At 40.6% G+C, this 17,942-nt stretch overlaps 1 protein-coding gene across 1 annotated transcript in view; it reads right to left on the reverse strand.

The window, feature by feature from the left end:
- Positions 1-17,942, reverse strand: part of CHM (CHM Rab escort protein) — a 48,093-nt gene that overhangs the window by 7,189 nt on the left and 22,962 nt on the right. The window contains exons 2-3 of the mRNA XM_026653001.1: positions 14,963-15,029; positions 2,861-2,933 (exon numbers count right to left, since the gene is read on the reverse strand). Coding sequence (XP_026508786.1) covers positions 2,861-2,933; positions 14,963-15,029 — 140 coding nt within the window. The remainder of the gene's footprint in view (positions 1-2,860; positions 2,934-14,962; positions 15,030-17,942) is intronic.

A 17,942-nucleotide genomic window follows, 5' to 3' on the forward strand; every position in this document is an offset into this window, starting at 1 on the left:
CACACACACACACACACACACACACACACACACACACACACACACACCCCTCTACCCCGATATAACGCTGTCCTCGGGAGCCAAAAAAAAATCTTACCGCGTTATAGGTGAAACCGCATTATATCAAACTTGATTTGATTGGCCGGAGTGCGCAACCCCGCCCCCATGGAGCACTACTTTACCGCGTTATATCCAAATTCGTGTTATATCGGGTCACGTTATTTCAGGGTAGAGGTGTGTGTGCATATATCTCTCACATACACACACAGGATACAGAATGAGCATAAAGAGCTATGTTCCCACATGATCCCACAAAAGCAGATGTGGATTGTATTCTTAGCTCTGCCACAGCTTGTCTACATGGTGGTTTTGTCCGCATCAGAGGGGTGTAAAATTTTAATCCGTGGTAACGTGTTGCACACTAACTAGCCCGTGCAGACCCTGTTGGAGCACACTAAAAGTCTTATAGTGAGCATTAACATAGTCCGGTTTCAAGCTATGCAAGCATATAAAATAGTTCTGATATTCTGTAAAATACTGATAACACTTTTCTTCACTGTAGTGATGTGACGCATAACTCATTAGTATCCATAAAGTGCTTTGAGATCCTCAGTTGGAATGTTCCATAGAAGTGCAAATTAGTATTTTTATCCAGTAATGACAGTGAAATGGAAACAGAACACTTCTTACAAACAGATAAAATGAATTCAGAATATATCCATGATGGGTGAAGACTATAAAAGCTCATTTAATAAAGTATACCTATTATGTGGCTGTATGGTCTCATTTATACTCATATAAAACAGTACTATCTTATTTTAAGATATACTTCAGAGATGCCTTTTTTGACAATGCGTATTATAATTAACAATTATAATACTGAGATTACCAGATGTAGTTTAGTTCAGGAGCAGTGGTGGAAGTGGAATCCATTTCTTACTGGTATGGGGGGCGGGTGTGGGGGGGGAAGACAGCTAACGGGGGGCACATGACCTCCTCACGTGATCCTCCACAAGAGTCCTCCCCGCCCCCAGCCTGGGGCCCCCATGCTCTCCCCGTCCCCTCCCCATGATCCACCCCCCCTTACCTTGGGGGGGGGGGAAGGCTCTGTCCTCCTCCCACTGCGCCAGAGCTTCGGAACTGCATTGGTGAAAGGAGCAGAATGTGGGGCTGCTGGATGGCTCTACCAGAGGAGTTGCCAGTGTGGGGCCCCCGGTGGCCCCATGTTCTGCTCCTTTCCCCGCTGCAGTCCCCGGGAGAGCCCTGCAGTTCAGGGCTCTCCCAGGAACCACAGCGGGGAAAGGAGCAGAACATCGTCAGCTCCTCTGGCACGGCTGTACTGCCCCCAGCCCCGCCTCCCAGCCCTGTCCTCCAGCGGGGCTGCTGTACAGATGGAGGAGACCCTGCGTGGAAGGGCTGAGGGCAGTACAGCTGCGCCAGAGGAGTTGCCAGTTTTGGGCCACCCAGCGGTCCCATATTCTGCTCCTCTTGTGTCTTTCTGGTACACCGTATCAGCTTTAAATATCTTACTGGTATGGCGTGGTGTAACAGATCGCCCTACTTGCACTGCTGTTTAGGAGTTATCTATTTTAAATAAAATGTTCCAGTTTCGTCCATGTATAAAAATGAGATGCATGGTAGTTCAGTTTTGCTGGCTTTAATATTTATTAAATATGTAATACCCAAAGAGTACTAGACACTTCCTAAGTTATTTGTTATGTATGTATTTTTTCACAAAAAATAGAATACAGTAACTCCTCACTTAATCATAGAATCATAGAATATCAGGGTTGGAAGGGACCTCAGGAGGTCTTCTAGTCCAACCCCCTGCTCAAAGCAGGACCAATCCCCAGACAGATTTTTACCCCAGTTCCCTAAATGGCCCCCTCAAGGATTGAACTCACAACCCTGGGTTTAGCAGGTCAATGCTCATGTTGTAGTTCTGTTCCTGAAAAATGCGACTTTAAGCGAAACAATGTTAAGCGAATCCAATTTCCCCATAAGAATTAATGTAAGTGAGGGGGTTAGGTCCCAGGGAAATTTTTTTCACCAAACAAAAGACTATCTATCTATATATAGACACACACACACACACACACACACAGTGTATAAGTTTTAAACAAAATTTAATACTGGTACACAGTGATGATGATTGTGAAGCTTGGTTGAGGTGGAGGAGTCAGAGGGTGGGTATTTCCCTTATTGCTAAATGATGAACTAGCAATTAGCTGAGCCCTCAAGGGTTAACTCTCTCACTCTGCAAGGCAGCAGGAATGGAGGGAGATATGCACATTTCCCTTAAGTACACTGCCTTGTTAATTACATCAGCTTGCTGAGACCGAAGCTGCTGCAAGCTCCCTCTGTCCTGAGCCCTGCTCTATGGAAGATGGGGTAAGTGGGGTGCAGGAGCAGGGGGACACACTGACATTAGCCCAGATCTTCCTTCCCTACCCCCAGCAAAGCAACAGGAGTCTCGGGGAGCAGCTCCAAGGCAGACGGCAGGAGCAGCACATGGCAGTGGGGGGAGGGACACAGCTGAACTGCAGGCAGCTGCTGCACAGGGAATTTAGGGGAGCGGGGAGCTTATAGGGGGAGTTGATAGGGGGCTGCCGGTCCACCCTGGTTCCAAGCCCCCAGCAGCTAGCTGCAAGGGGCTGCTCTTCCTGCAAGCAGTAGACAAAGCAGGCGGCTGCCAAGACCTTAGAAGGGAGCATTACACAACTTTAAATGAGCATGTTCCCTAATTGATCAGCAATGTAACATCGAAACAGAAACAACATTAACCAGGATGACTAAGTGAGGAGTTACTGTACTAGAAACCTGACAAGAGAGAAAGAAAAAAGTCATTCTAGTTTCTTACCTGGTTTTCCTTAATCCAGGACAATAATCCTGAAAAGCTAAAACTGGCCCAGTTTCCTCCATAGTAATTTCTCCTGCAAAGAAAAAAATGAAGCTTGGTTGAAAAAAACCAAAAATATAGCTACTGGATACCTATAATGCTGCTTATGGGACTGTGCAGAACTTCATGAAAATTATTTTTATTAACAGAATTACATATTCTATATTCTGAGCCAAAAGAGCCAATTTCTGCTGATTTGTCACATCTCATTGAATGCTCTCCAATATTCTTGCTCTTTCCCACTTGAAAAGAAGTTGTCAATTTACTAATTTCAGCACAAAAAAGTAAGTAAACAGTTGTGCTTTTTTCCTTTTAAGCAGTTGGTCCTCTGGCTTCCCTTTTTAAGTTTTTCCTATTGACACTTCCCTAAACATCACACTAACTAGTGAGCTTTTCCATTATATGAATAAGAGATTAAGTAAAATTTAAATGTTGCTTTCTTGCTTCCTTCCCATAAAAGTAAGCATACTGATAAAATGAAAGGATTCTACCACACCTATAATAAAACATGCTACGTCACAGGATTTAACACTAATACCAATTATCTAAAGCGTGTTGGGACTTTTCAAAAGTGACCAAAGCCAGAATGCGTTCTTCAATGGACCCGTAAAGTTACATTATAAATTAAAGATTCACGTTTGGGAAGAAAGATAGCGTTTGACTTAGAATATTGCCACAATTGTTAAATCATGCATAGGGGAAACTACCCATAGAAACCTGAACTGAAGTCTGTTTCTTTAATCACCCCTTATTCATTTTTTTTTTTCCCCCCCCCCCCCCCCATGGAGGGGTATTTTAAAAAATTCTATAATAGAAGCTTAAAAACACTGAGTAATAATTATTTAAACTTTTCAGAAAGATAAGAAAAAAGGCAGGTTGCATTTTACACCAGAGGTAATAAAATCATACAATTCCTCCTAGACTGAATTCGGAAATGGAAAAGTTTAAGATGAGGGTTTAAGTTCAACTCATGTGTTTAAAGGAGGATGTTTTTCACAAGTTATATGTACTGACAAAGACTTTATTGAGAATATCAGTCTCTTTGTAGAACCAGAGGGTGATGCTCTACTATGTTGCTTAGTTAACACATGAAAGACAGATGTCTGCTAAACAATGTCTAATTGTTCATGACTAGAAACTGACCTAAAAAAGTCCTTCAGTTACTTCAGGGAAATAGTAAGGAACATAAATAGGACATTTTCCCTCAAGATAACAGAAAATCCTGCTATCACTGAATTAAAGTTGGCCTCATTTAACAGAATCTGAAGTTTAAGATTTTATGGTCCAAGTGGACTTTTCTCTAAGAGACCTTACAGTGCTGTACAATTCCACCACCGTTTTCATTTTAACAAGAGGGAAGAGCTGCAGTGCTGTCACCATTAGCACCTACCAGGAAAGCCAAAATATCTGTAAAAGGGAGCAAATATTTTATTTGCCTCACTGGGGTAGAGAGAGAATTCATATTCATAGAAAGCGCTAAAAAAGTGAAAATTTAAGAGCATTTATTATCTGGAATCAATAGAACATGAGAGTGAAAGATGTATACTTGATTCAGTCCATCAAGAAGCAGTTTGACTCAGATCTCAGTCCTTTATCAAGTTATCAATCAAGTATGCCCCCCCCCCCCATACACATTTCCAATGGTGCAGAGAAACTCGTTAATTTTGTTTTGTTCTTTCCTGAGATACCACAGAAACAAATCCAAACCCTGAAAATGATTTAATCTGCCTCTTCTTGGATTATAAAAAAAATGTAGCCACCAAGATTTATTTTGCCAAGGGAACCTGCCACCTTAGCTGTAAGTTTCCCTGAATATGGAACGCAGTCTGGCTGTCAGAACAAGCAAAGGCAGCGGTCACAAAAACTGTGCAAAAAAACCCTATCTAAAACTGAGCAAGACTGGCCTTCCTAAATTTAAAACTAATCTAACTTTAAGTGTCCTTTATTTTAAACACATTTTCAGCAAGAAGAACTTGCAGTATTAACATGCTGTAATAAAATGATGGGACATTCTGTGAAAAATTGACAGCAGTGGTCTAATCTTTCTCATATCTTTGTCAGTAGTGTACACCTTTGACATGTCTAAAACTAAGATAAAGCTTTATCTTTTTATTGCTAGTACTGTGCATTTTATTTTTAAGCAAAAGTCTCTATAATGGTCTCTTATGGTCCACCAAACAATGTTCAAAGGAGTGTATGATTTCTTTAAGTATGCATGCTAATATTTCTACATGAATCACGATAGCTTGGGAAAGACATATCAGAGGAAAGACTAATGCCCTATCACCTAAAGTCTGGATCTTTTCTAAAAGCATGAATATGCTCCTTTCAGAATTTATAATATACACCTCTACCCCGATATAACGCGACCCGATATAACACGAATTCGAATATAACGCGGTAAAGCAGCGCTCCGGGGGGGGGGGGTAGGGGCTGCGCGCTCCGGCAGATCAAAGCAAGTTCAATATAATGCGGTTTCACCTATAACATGGTAAGATTTTTTGGCTCCCAAGGACAGCGTTATATCGGGGTAGAGGTGTATCTGTATATGACTTGCATTATGTGGTAGTGGAAACCTCTGTCAATTCTTCCCTCAGAATACTCTGAAAAGAATGTTGTCCAGACACAGGTAGGGATGTAATCTCAGCTGTGCCAAAGATAGCAAAGTTCTTGATAAAAACCCATGAAGAGGGAGACAGTTTGAAGGGAAGAGAATTAACTATCAGGATTTTAATAAATTTAAGAAACGATCATATCAGATTGAGATATTCATGTATTATTCTGTAGAGCAATCAAAATTAGGACATTCTCTGGGATTAGTGTTGATTGAGCAATGCCAGAGGTCCAATCCAATTCTTAAATTCTCAAGGACTAGAATCTTCCCCTTTTACAGCTGTCCTAGCAGACTACAAAAAAAGATGGATTGATAATTGAACTTATTCTAATATTGTACAGACTTCCCCATTATCTTCCGGATATGGACCTGAAATATTACAGATATACTACCTGCTTGTTTCAACGTATATTTTGTTGTTACAGATTTAATTTGCTCATACAAAATTGAAGACTGGAATAACTACTTCTAGAACCAATTTCATCTGTTGTCTGAGTGTCATTTGCTCACAGCTTCTACTATGGAATCTGGAGTTCTGGGTAAAGCCTTCAAAAGTAGTCAAACGAAATTGCTGTCTGAGGCTAATGGACAATCTGAACAAAAGTCTGGTCTTCAAACTCCTGAATCTGAAGCCATGATGTACTAGTAGAAAAACCCAGAATATCTTCTGTAAATTCTAGGTAATCAAGCCTGGCAAAGGAATGCGTTGGCTCTGGAAAGGGTTTGAACTTTCTCATCTGCTAAACCATGTGTAGGATATTTTCTTGGTCTGCCAACTGCCATTTTATCTAGGGTCTATATGAACAGTTTAACAAATCCCAGACCAAAACATTCCCATTGAGAATGTAAACGATTTCCTGCTGATCAGCTTTCCTGTGCCTCAATCTAAAGGTAACACCAAGCAGCGTCATTCCCGGAGATGGCTCAGAGCACCTATGAATGCACGCAATACAAAAGCAGCAGCAGGTAACATCTTTTGTAGAATATGTCTCTGTTAGGCTGGCTGCCTTTCTGAATGTCATGCCATAATAGCTGTGGTAAAACAAGTCAAAGCTGCTGATGCTTCATGATTTCTCCTGAGAGCTGCCTGTATGTGTCTATCCTTTATTTGATTTCTCAGGGAAAAAAAAGTCTCCTTCCATCAAAATAGCTGTCTTCTGCAAGGGAAGCTACTGCCACATTGATTTTAAGGAGCTGATTACAAAATGACTTATTTCATGCATTACCTGTTAAAACTCTTGTGTTTATTAGTTCCCATTCTGCTGTAGTTACATGCTCCAAAACACAGTTAAATAGAACGACAGGCTCCTTTCTTGGCTCCCAAGAGAAAAAATTAACCATAACCACTCTTCACTTCTTTCGGTAAAACTCTTGCCATTTAGTCTTAATTATCAAGGTTAAAAAATGTTTGAATTAAATCTTTTGACCCAGAGAACCAATTTCCTCACTTTTCTTGGATAGGAATCAAAAGACCAATGCATTACTGAAGGGTCCTTTTCCCTTTCTAGTTTACTATTAAATATTTATTAGCTTCATAACTTCACATAAGTGCAAGGGTAAAGAGGAAGGATAGGAGTTAACAAACACAAATAATGTGAGTTGTATTTTATTATAAATCTTACCCGTTCTGATAAATTTAGATAAAGAGGCAGGACAAACTGTAGAGATTCAGATGGCAGAAGTGTACAGGGGCCTACCACACTTTGGGTGCTCATATAAAATAGGAATTTTAAGGAGAGAGGACACTGAGTACTTGACACCTGGAGCAAAGAGAAAAGTGAATGAAGATGAAGGCGGGAAGCAGAGACAGAAGAACAACAACATGTCAAAAGAGGACGGCGCAAATTGTGGCATGGAGGAATCTGATGGGAAATACAATGAACATAAGAAAAACCATATTGGGTCAGACCGAAGGTCCATCTAGCCCAGTATCCTGTCTTCCGACAGTGGCCAATGCCAGGTGCCCTAGTGGGAATGAACAGAACAGGTAATCATCAAGTGATCCATTTCTTGTCGCCCATTCCCAGCTTCTAGCAAACAGAGGCTAGGGACACCATGCCTAGCAGAATTCAAAGGCAGAGCATTAGATGTGAGGATGAGAGGGTTGAATTTTATGTGGAAAGATTCAGGAAGTCAATGAATGATCGCGTCACACACCTTTCATCCTCACAGTGGCAGGAAAGAATTTTAGGTGCAGAATGTTGGATGTGTTGCAAAAAGGAGAGGCGAGAGTGCAGGAGTCTAAAAAGAGTAATGTTACAGGTGAAAGAATGAGGGCATGAAGCAGGATTTTAAGCATTGGGAACAAGGGGGAAAGGGTAGATTTTAGAAATATAACAAACAGAGAAGCAACAAGATTTGGCATAAGCTCAGAGCCTCAGATGTGAAGAGTCAGAGTTCTCAAGTTTTGTGCTTGAAAAGGAAGGATAGCAGTGTTTTCAGAAGTATTGGAGATAGTAGGGAGAAAAATTAATTTTCTGTTACTGGTGGGGGTTGGATTAAACTTCTTTAAAAGTAGGGGGTACATCGATTGCCATTAATTTAAGAGTTGTAAGAAGCCCTTGCGCTCCTTTATAGAATAAAAAAGCTAAAATAATAGGGCCCTTCACCTCCAAAACAGGTGCATGTCACCATCTAAAACAAAGGCACCTGCAAGGCACAGGTGTAGGGGTTTTGCTGGCTATTGTTTTGTGTAGGTTTGTACATCTGTGAAAGAATGAGCAGAAAAACCACAGAAGCTGAGAGAGTGGGCAGCAAGAAACCCTTAGGCCAGAGAAGGATTTGTAGCATGACCTTGGAAAAAAGTTGACAGAAAACTTTTGGGTAGAGTACTGCCTGGAAAGGGGCTTGAAAGTATGAGCAAAGAAACTGACTCCTGCTGTTTGAATCCTCCTGTGTTCAGGGAAACAGGACTTTGTACCTTTTTCTTTTTAAAAAAAAAGAAACAGCATTACATCAAAATATGACTATCATAAATTCCTCTTAACAGAAACAACCAGCAGCGCATTAAACTTCAGCTAAACACGTGGGTCAAAAAACAGGTAACTTGTTTAGTTTAAGAAACATGCAGGAGGACATATCAGAGAGATAGAATAAGACCTAAGTCTAGACAGAGGGGCAAACAAAGGAGAAAGAAACTAATGTAATATATTGAGGAAGGAGTTCCTGCATGTGCTTGACTGACACTTATTCTTTAGAGAGACACGGTGGGTGAGGTAATATCTTTTATTGGACCAACTTCTGTTGAGGAAAGAAACAAGCTTTTGAGCTACACAATTTATTGTTTAGGCGGAGGTAGAGAAGACAGCTCTTTAAGAGTTCAGTGAATAGTCTGATATTTCTCTTTGCTCTGTAAAAAAAAAAAAAAAAAAAAAAAAAAAAGAGAAGCTCTCCAAAAAGAATTTAAAGTAACTAATACTGCTAATATGCCCAGAGTCACTGAAACAAACAAAACAGGAGCATTTGAGATGACTACCACAGGCCCTTTACAAAGGCAGAATATTTTTGGTATCTTCCTTTACCTACCCTTGACTGACAGCTTTAGAACTACCTCTAAAACTCAACAGGAGGAGAAGCAGCATCTTATCTGCAGAGTGTGAAGTGGTGAAAAGGAATATAAAAAAACCCTCTGAAATTTTAGATAAGCCTTTCTGTGAAAGACAAGGGAACAATTTAAATTGAATCTTCATTCCAGAAACTAAATAGAAACAAAGCTGATATGAAGAAAGAAGACTTGAGGGGGGAAAACTATCTCCACCATCCACCCCAACATGATAAAAAAAATAAACATAAAATAAGCAGGGGTACAATAAAAATAGAACACAGCACATGCTAAGAAAAAAAGTCCCATATGCATGAACATTTATTGTGGGAGCTGCATTCAGTGCACAAAGTAATCAACTTTTAGTCTTGATATACCTCCCTTTAGCAACTTCAAGTTTAAACTAAAGGCCGATCTCCTAATTTTAAATTGCAAATTACTTTTCTAAATCACTTAACATCTATCCTTGAAATTTCACATGTCAACAGCTCATTAATATCTACAGTAAATGTAGCTCTCTGAAAAGAACCACAGATTTTACATTTATTGAGACAGATAGCTGGCACACAGAAATAGGGCTCCTTCAATTACATTTTGGCAGAAGCTAACTTGAGTTTAAAATCTGTCTACAGGAATTTATGGCAACACTGCAATGACATGACTATTTTAAATAAGATTAGCTGCCGTTGATGGTGATGCTTGGACAGTGTTTATAAATCAACAGAGGCTAGTACTTAGGATTTTATAATGGACCACTTCAGAACCATCTACCATTATCACCTATGCGGTATAGTATGATCAATACAAACAGTGGTTGGAGATTAAAATTGGTACAATGATCAACACATGGTAATGAATGCAAGCAACACACACAATATACTTCAAAATTTTACTTACACCTATTCCATATTTTATAACTAACTTCTTTAAACATTTGCAGAGAAAGGCAGATATACACTATTATGATGAATGTCTATGATACAAATAAGCATTTCAGTAGGCTCAAATTCTCATTTTTAGAAATAATTTAATCCATAATCCTAAAGACAATAACCCAAGATATAAAACACAACATTTTGAAAATAGCAGATTTGGATTGGTTATTTGAATAAGATTAAATAATGTGTAAATTCATCTAAAAATGAAGATCATAGAATATTTCACCAGAATAAAATAAGAACATTCCTATTATTTCAAGTCAGAAAAAATCTTGAAAAGTTTAGCAGTACTATAACTCCTCCCAAATAAAATCTAAAATGCCCTTGACAATAGCTTTTTACAGTAGTGCTTAATATTTTTAAGATTAAATAGCAGATGACCAGATGACCATTGTAAAATTTGCCTATTAATTTTTTTGTACAGTATAAACATGTCATATTCCCCTTCCCCCGAATATATGAATTCTAGTTTATGATGCATTGTGACCTGGCAAGCCTATAGCCTGTACAAGATTTGGAAGATTTAATCCACAGCAGAATAGTATCATTAGATGTGGAAATTCTCATTTTCATCGTTAAAATGAAAGCAAAAGCATGTATGAATGTAACTAAACACAATTAAGGAAACAGTAATAAAAATCTGCGTTCCACAGTTCTAATTGCTGCCTACCTCTGTGAGATTGTAGGCTGTAATTTGCAGGTCTTTTACCATTACCAAAAAGACATGAATACTCTAAATCGAAGCTACAGTAGCCAGCTATTATTACATAGCTTAATAGACCCTATATACTAAAGTTGGAGAAATAAGATGAGAAGCAATTATCAAATTCAACAAAGAACAGAATAGTAAATTCATAATATTGTGTTACTGTGGGAGGTGAATCTAAAGTCTAAATTAACTGATTATAATTTAGTAATTCTAGGTCTTAAAAGGTGCCTATTAATGGTCAAGTTTATTTTTTAAAATACATACTGTATTCCCCTACAAATTTAGCATTTTACTATTCTTCAAACGTTGCATTTTTCCATGTTCCAAGTACTGTTTGTAATTAACATGGCTCCTGTTTAAAGTCTTTATGGATGCCTCATGCACAGTAATGAGATTTGCAGGATTCAGCACCTCTTAGGATTCTACGCCCTCTTTGCTGGTGCTGTTGCAGATTCTCTACTACATGTTTCTTGATGATGTAGTTAAAGATTCTTAAAGAAAAAGATATTTCCAATCTACAGGACATTCTCCACTCAACTCAATTTCAAATTACATTAAACTTGGAGCCTGAAGTATTGAACTGTGATGTCCCATAATTTTAGGATGTAAAACACTTTAGGATTAACCAATTTAGGAACTGGCCAGTTCCCAGAGTTTTTGGGATACCCTGGGGGATGATTTCTGGTCACCATAGCAAGGGCCAGCTTGATGCACATCACCTCCCACTGCTAAACAACCCTATTCTGTTCATGAAGTGCCCCATTTCCCCTCACTGCACTGTACAGTCCCTTTTTGCTGCTACTTCCAGACCTGACTGAGGCAACTTTTGTGCATCTCCATGTGACAGTTTTGGCATGTTTAATAAACTAATTTTGAATATTTTCATATAATTTGCATATGACTATAAATGTTGGTTTTATGGACAATATACACTTCTCCAACCAGCTATGGGCAGGGGGGAGGACGAGGACAGGGAGCTGTACAAAGCTTGGCAGCTACATGGCTAGGGCATGAAGGGAGGAAAATAAGTATCTAAAGTGCTGGGTTAGGTGGAGGTGCTGGCAGATGTCTGGGACTGCTAAATTAGGTGAGTGCTGGAAGGTCTCAGGTAACTGGGAAGGCTCAAATATCTCAGTGTTGCCTCGGGTAGCTGGATGGAGTGCTGGGATGTCTGATGAACTGAAGTAGCTGGGTGGGTGCTGGTTTTTGTCTGGGCCCTGGTAGCTGGGGAACTCATGGCTGTGGTCTCCCTGGAGGGAAAAGGACTGGAATCTGGCTGAGGTTTCTGGGAGACAGAGCTGGGGTCTGGCTATGAAGCAGTGGGTCTTTTGGGGGGCACAGGTCTGGCTGCAGATACAAAGGGTCTTGCTGGGGGTTAGGGTGCACAGTGTGGAGCCAGGGCATGTGCTAATACTGAGCTCCCTCACCTTTTGTTCCCACCAGCTGACCAACTCCTATGAGTTTTCATAATTTTTAGTATTTTCTTCAAACCCCAACTGCTGGAATCACATTGCATGAGAATCTCAGCTTTCATTTAAAAAAAAAAAAAAAAAACCCACACATCTAGCCCTAATGGTTGCAGAGAAAAAGTTTGCAAATGTGAACCACATGCACTCTTAAGACTCAAAGGAGAAGCAGAACTGAAGCAGAAGCAGAACTGAAATCATTTTAGTGGCACTTTTGGATGATCTCCTGTCAATGGATATCATCCCCCGGGACCTCTCTGCAGCATGCAACACTGTCAACCATGAGATACTGCTGTCTCACCAGAAAGAGGTGCAAGGAGCAAGGGTAATACACTAAAACAATCTGAGTCTTTTCTAAAGGGACATACCAACAAGTAGTGATGGGAAACTACATCTCTCCTACCAGACCCCTCACTTGTGAAGTCACACAAGGATCAATTCTCTAATTCTTTTCAACATGTACGTGCAGCAACTAGATGAACTGGTCAGACGACAGACTCAATGCCAGTAATATGCTGATAATACATAGCTCTACCTATCCTTCACCACCTACCACCTCACCACTACCACCAAAATGGCCTACTGCTTGCATGAGATTAGCTCATGGATAAACAGCTGGCTGAAGATGAACCCAAGCAGGACAAGCAATACTGGTGGGCAGAGGATGAGGGAACACATACAACAGATGTTAGTCATAGTCATGTTGCTTAATGTACTATCAGAAGGCGTTCAGATACTTAGGTTTTCATACCAAGCTCATCACCGATCTAGAACAGACAATCCACTGGAAGCCTGCCTCCCAAGCAGCCTTCAGTGGCCACAGGTGGAATTATACCTTCTATAAGAGTGAAGCTGAACTGCAGGCAGCAGGGCTGCCAAACACGTATCTCAATAAATTCATGACACTTGGAAGCTCTTGAACAAATGACAGCAGGGAAGAGAGAAAAAACTGTAAAGCAACAACAGAAGGCTGGAAACTAGGGCCTGGTCAAGACCAAGCTAGGGAGGCTGTGATAAATGAAGAGGGGGGAAGGAGAGCTCCCTTTTATGAACCCAGCCAGTCAGTTAGCTATAAAATCCCTCTTAGTAGCTGTTCTCTAATTGCTTTACCTGTAAAGGGTTAAAAAGTCTCACTGCTATGCATAGGTAAAAGGAAGCGAGCGGGCACCCAGCCAAAAGAGCCAATGGGAAGGCTAGAACTTTTTAAAATTGAAACAAGACTCCCCTTTTATTTGTCTGTTGTTGTTCTCGGGGAGAGGCAGACATGGAGCAGTTATGCGGTGAGAAGCTTGGGCCAGGTATGAAAAATTATCAGTATCATACCTAGAAACTACTCATTTAAAAATCCAGATATGTAAGTAGATCAGGAAATGTTTAGGAAGACGCGATTAAGATTATCCCTTTTATTTCTTTATGACTTGTGGATTCCTCTGTGCTAACCCCAGGTGCTTTTGTTTTGCTTGTAACCTTTAAGCTGGACCTCAAGAGAGCTATTCTTCATACTTGATCCTTGTAATTGTTTTTTTTTTAATCTAGCAAAAGCCTAAGTCCCAGATGTATTTTTTTTTATTAATAAAATTTACCTTTTTTTAAGAACAGGATTGGATTTGTTTCAAAGAAGCAGCTGTGTTAGTCTGTATCCGCAAAAAATATTGGATTTGTGTGTTCTAAGAGGTTTGTGCACATGTTGTTTAATTAGCTGGTGGCAACAACTGATTTCCTTTATTTTTCTTCTCAGCTCTTCCCAGGGGATGGGAGGTGAAAGGGCTTGAGGGTACCCCACAGGAAGAAATTCCCAAGTGCGCCTTTCTGGGCTCTCAAAGGGGTTTTGCACTTGGGTGGCGGCAGCATCTACCAATCCAAGGTCAGAGAAAAGCTGTAACCTTGGGAGTTTAATACAAGCCTGGAGTGGCAAGTATTAATTTTTAGAGATCTTGTGGGCCCCCACCTTCTGCACTGGAAGCACCAGAGTGGGGAATCAGCCTTGACAGAGGCCAAGTGGAGAGTGATTAAAAAAGTGGATGAAAGGTTAAAAAAAAAAAAAAAAAAAAAAAGGCAACTCGATGTAGAGAGTTTTCAGGATAGTCTGAACAAAAAGTTTTCCAGCTTGAGTATCTAATGGTAGTCACCTAAAAATGGGACCTGGCGTTACAGGCTGGGCACTCAACTCCCAATAAAGTCAACAGCAGCAACCTATGCTCAGCACTCTGAAAACCAAGTCACTTTAATTTAAGGCCTGGTATACACTAGGAAATTAGGTCAGTTTAACTATGTCACTCAGCGGTGTGAAAGGTTCACAACCGTGAGCGATGCAGTTAAACCAAACAACCACCAGTGTAGACAACGCTAGGTCGAAAGGAGAATTCTCCCATTGACCTAGCTACCACCCCTCGGGGAGATGGATTACCTACGCCAGTGGGAGAATCCATTGGCGTAGGTAGCATCTTCACTGAAGTGCTACAGCAGCACAGCTGAGACAATGCCACTGTAGCAGTTTGTGTGTATACAAGCCCTTAGTGTCTAAGTTTAGGCACCTACATTTGTACTCAGTTCAGCAACTTGTACTTGAATCCAGACACTATCTTTTGCCCCATAAGATATGTAGCTGGGTAATGGTTCATGTTGAGATTCTCACAAAGCTTTCCCTCCCATTCGCCCCCCACCCCCAAAAAGCAGATTTACAACAGTAACTTTGGCTACATATTTTAGAATCATAGAATCAGTTCAAGTTAGAGATTTTAATCTATTTCCGAACACTTAAATGATCAATGAAGTATATCACTGGAGTAACTTACGAGTCAACATGTAGAACCCTCTGGCCACTTCTTGAGCATGCAGATGCAATGATAGATTCAGGCAAGCCTATAAAATAATGTTTATTAACAGTTAACGGTTTATAAAGTGCGTGTATTAAGTAGAATAAGAGAGTTACTATGTCAGTGCCATACAATTTAGCCAAAAAGGCTCACATCTTTTTAGATTAAGCCTTTACACATTCATGCTAAAATATCAAATACAAAATTTCAGTGTCAATAAGAGGTTTTTCAATATTATCCTAAGGAACTTACAGAACATAGCCACAGAATTTATTTATTTATTGTTACATTACACAGCATTTTGTCTTTGCAAATGCTATTAGCATCTCTTTGTGGAATCTTGTCACCAGCCTCTCTCCTAGATGACTTGATATCAGCATTTCCTATGTGATACTGCCTGAAGCTTTATGGGATGCTCAGAAGCGTCTACCTCACTGATACAGACCCTGAGTTATTTGAAAATAAAGTTATTTTCACTATACTTCAGCCCAGGAATCGAAGTTGATAAATGGTGGTAGAGTTCTACTAAATACTCTGCCTACATGAGACATCACTTATGGCAGATTAGGTAGACGTTTAAAATATGACTATGCACGTTCTCTAGACTCTACTCCCCACTCAACAGGTACTCTTCACTGCTAGATTCCTTTGAGCATCATTCCTTTGAGTCAGCACTAATTGAAAGGAATGGGGCAGTTCACACCACTTACAGCTATTCTTTCAGGTTCTTCTAAAGCAGGAAGAAGAAACTACAATAGTTAGCTTCAAACACAAACTGAGGGCATGTCTTCACTAGCAAAGTTAAAGCGCCGCCACAGCAGCACTTTAACGTGGCTGTGTAGTCGCGGCACCAGCGCTGGGAGTCCCCACACCGGCGCAGCTCTCCCAGCGCTATTAAAAAACAAAAAACAAAAACAAAAAAACACCACCTCCACGAGGGGAGTAGCTCCCAGCACTGGTGCACTGTCTACACTGCCACTTTACAGCACTAACTTGCAGCATTCAGGGGGGTCTTTTTTTCACACCCCTGAGTGAGAAAGTTGCAGCACTGTAAAGTGCCAGTGTAGACGAGGCCTGAGTGCATCTCAGCCATAATAGCTATAGACTTAAAAATTAAAGTTAAAGCTTTGGAGAGCAAAGTGGTAGCACAAAAGACACTGGTATACCATACTGCCACATACCAGCCCAATTCAAACTCTTTCAAATATTCTCTCTCTTTTTCAAATACATCTTTCTTTCAAATATTTTGAATGCCTAGTTACAGGGACCCAATAAGATTTACTGTCACCCATTCTTAGGAATCATGACCTGATTTCTGTTAGAGCTGCTTAAACTATATATTCAGCTAGAGAGAGAAACTAAGGAGAACTATAGATCCTCTCTCTTCTCCATTTCCTCAGGCACAATACCAGTTCTACTCTTACAAAAAGGACACAGTAAGGTTTCTTCATCTTAGCAACCTGATAATTCACTTCAAATACATCATGTAGCATCTTAAAAGGTTATAAGGACAAGTAGTTACTAACTTTAAAAGTGTGCTAAGGAAATTAACATCAGCCTTCCTTGAACTGATGTGAGGAACTCTACAAAACACTACAAAATTAAGTTGACTTAAGAAGTTAGGTCGACCTGCAGCCACCACAGTAATTAAATAGGCTCTTTGTATCCACACTGCGCTCCTTCTATTGTCTGTGCACATCCTCGCCAGGAGTGCCTGCACTGACTTTTGCCATGCTCTCCCTCTCTCTTCCACCTCCATCTACAGACATCATCACCAAGCGACTGAAGCGTTGATCAAAGGCGAAAGCCTTGCTGAAGGGCTACCAGCCAGCCTGTGGTGAGAAGCATCCAAGTTTGTAAAGGCACTGAAAGTGTTAAGATCAGCTTAGAAAGCGTTTTGCTTTTATTTCATTTCACCAAATTTGACTTCTTGTGCTTTGACTTATAATCACTTAAATCTATCTTTTGTGGTTAATAAATTTGTTTGTTCATTCTACCTGAAGCAGTGTGTTTGGTTTGAAGCGTCTTTGTTAAACTGACAAACTCATAAGTTTACAGCATTCAGTGGGCATAACTGGACACTGCAAGATGGAGGATCCTAGGGTTGTGTCTGGGACTGGAGATATTGGAAGAATAACCACCAGTTTGGTGTATGTCTGTCCTATTTCTCAGCAGTTTGTCCTGAATTTGGTATTGTCAGTTGTGACCCACAAAGACACGGTTACAGAACCCTACTAACATCTGTAGTAAGATGAGGCCCTGAAACATAAACCCTTATCAGAGGCCCAGTATGAGGCCTGAGGCCTGACCTAAAATAATGGTCAAGACTTTGCTAACATAAAGCAAAGTTAAGCTGTGAGCTAGAGGCAGGCCCTGCTCACAGAAGCTGGCAAGGAAAGGGCTGATGCTGCAAAAAGAGACATACCTAAAAGGTACTAGACACCAGATATCAGAACATTCGCATACTTGTACATTCCACACATAACAAGGAACAAGCTTACCCATCCCAATGACAGGGCCAAAAGGGTAATATGATGGATAGAGTTGTTTTGTTCAAACCAACATATACAAGGTGAGAGGCAGCACCTTACTACTTAGTGGGGTTGCACCTCAATACGTCAGGAGTGATCTTTAACTTGTTTGTACCCGTGTATAAGAATGCATCCCTGAGTGGATATCTTTGTCCAGCCTAGGGGGCAGTGGAAAGTCCCGCCACTGACTGAGCTGAGTCCATTGTCAGGGAGCACATATGTACTAGCTAGCAGCACCTTAGCAGCACCTTGGACTTCTATGCCAGGGAAAGCTGGAGACTCTCTCTTCGACAATAAACCTGGCCGACATGCCTTCGTACCTTACTAGAGTCTGTGGTCATTGGGGGTTCTCTTGGGATCTGCTGTGTCAGCCATCTGCGCAGAGCTGGGGCAGCACACAGAGGGAACACACGCACGCAGCCGATTGA

The sequence above is a fragment of the Terrapene carolina genome, unplaced genomic scaffold (assembly GCF_002925995.2).
Source record: "Terrapene carolina triunguis isolate 2854851 unplaced genomic scaffold, T_m_triunguis-2.0 Scaffold131, whole genome shotgun sequence".
NCBI lineage: Eukaryota > Metazoa > Chordata > Testudines > Emydidae > Terrapene > Terrapene triunguis.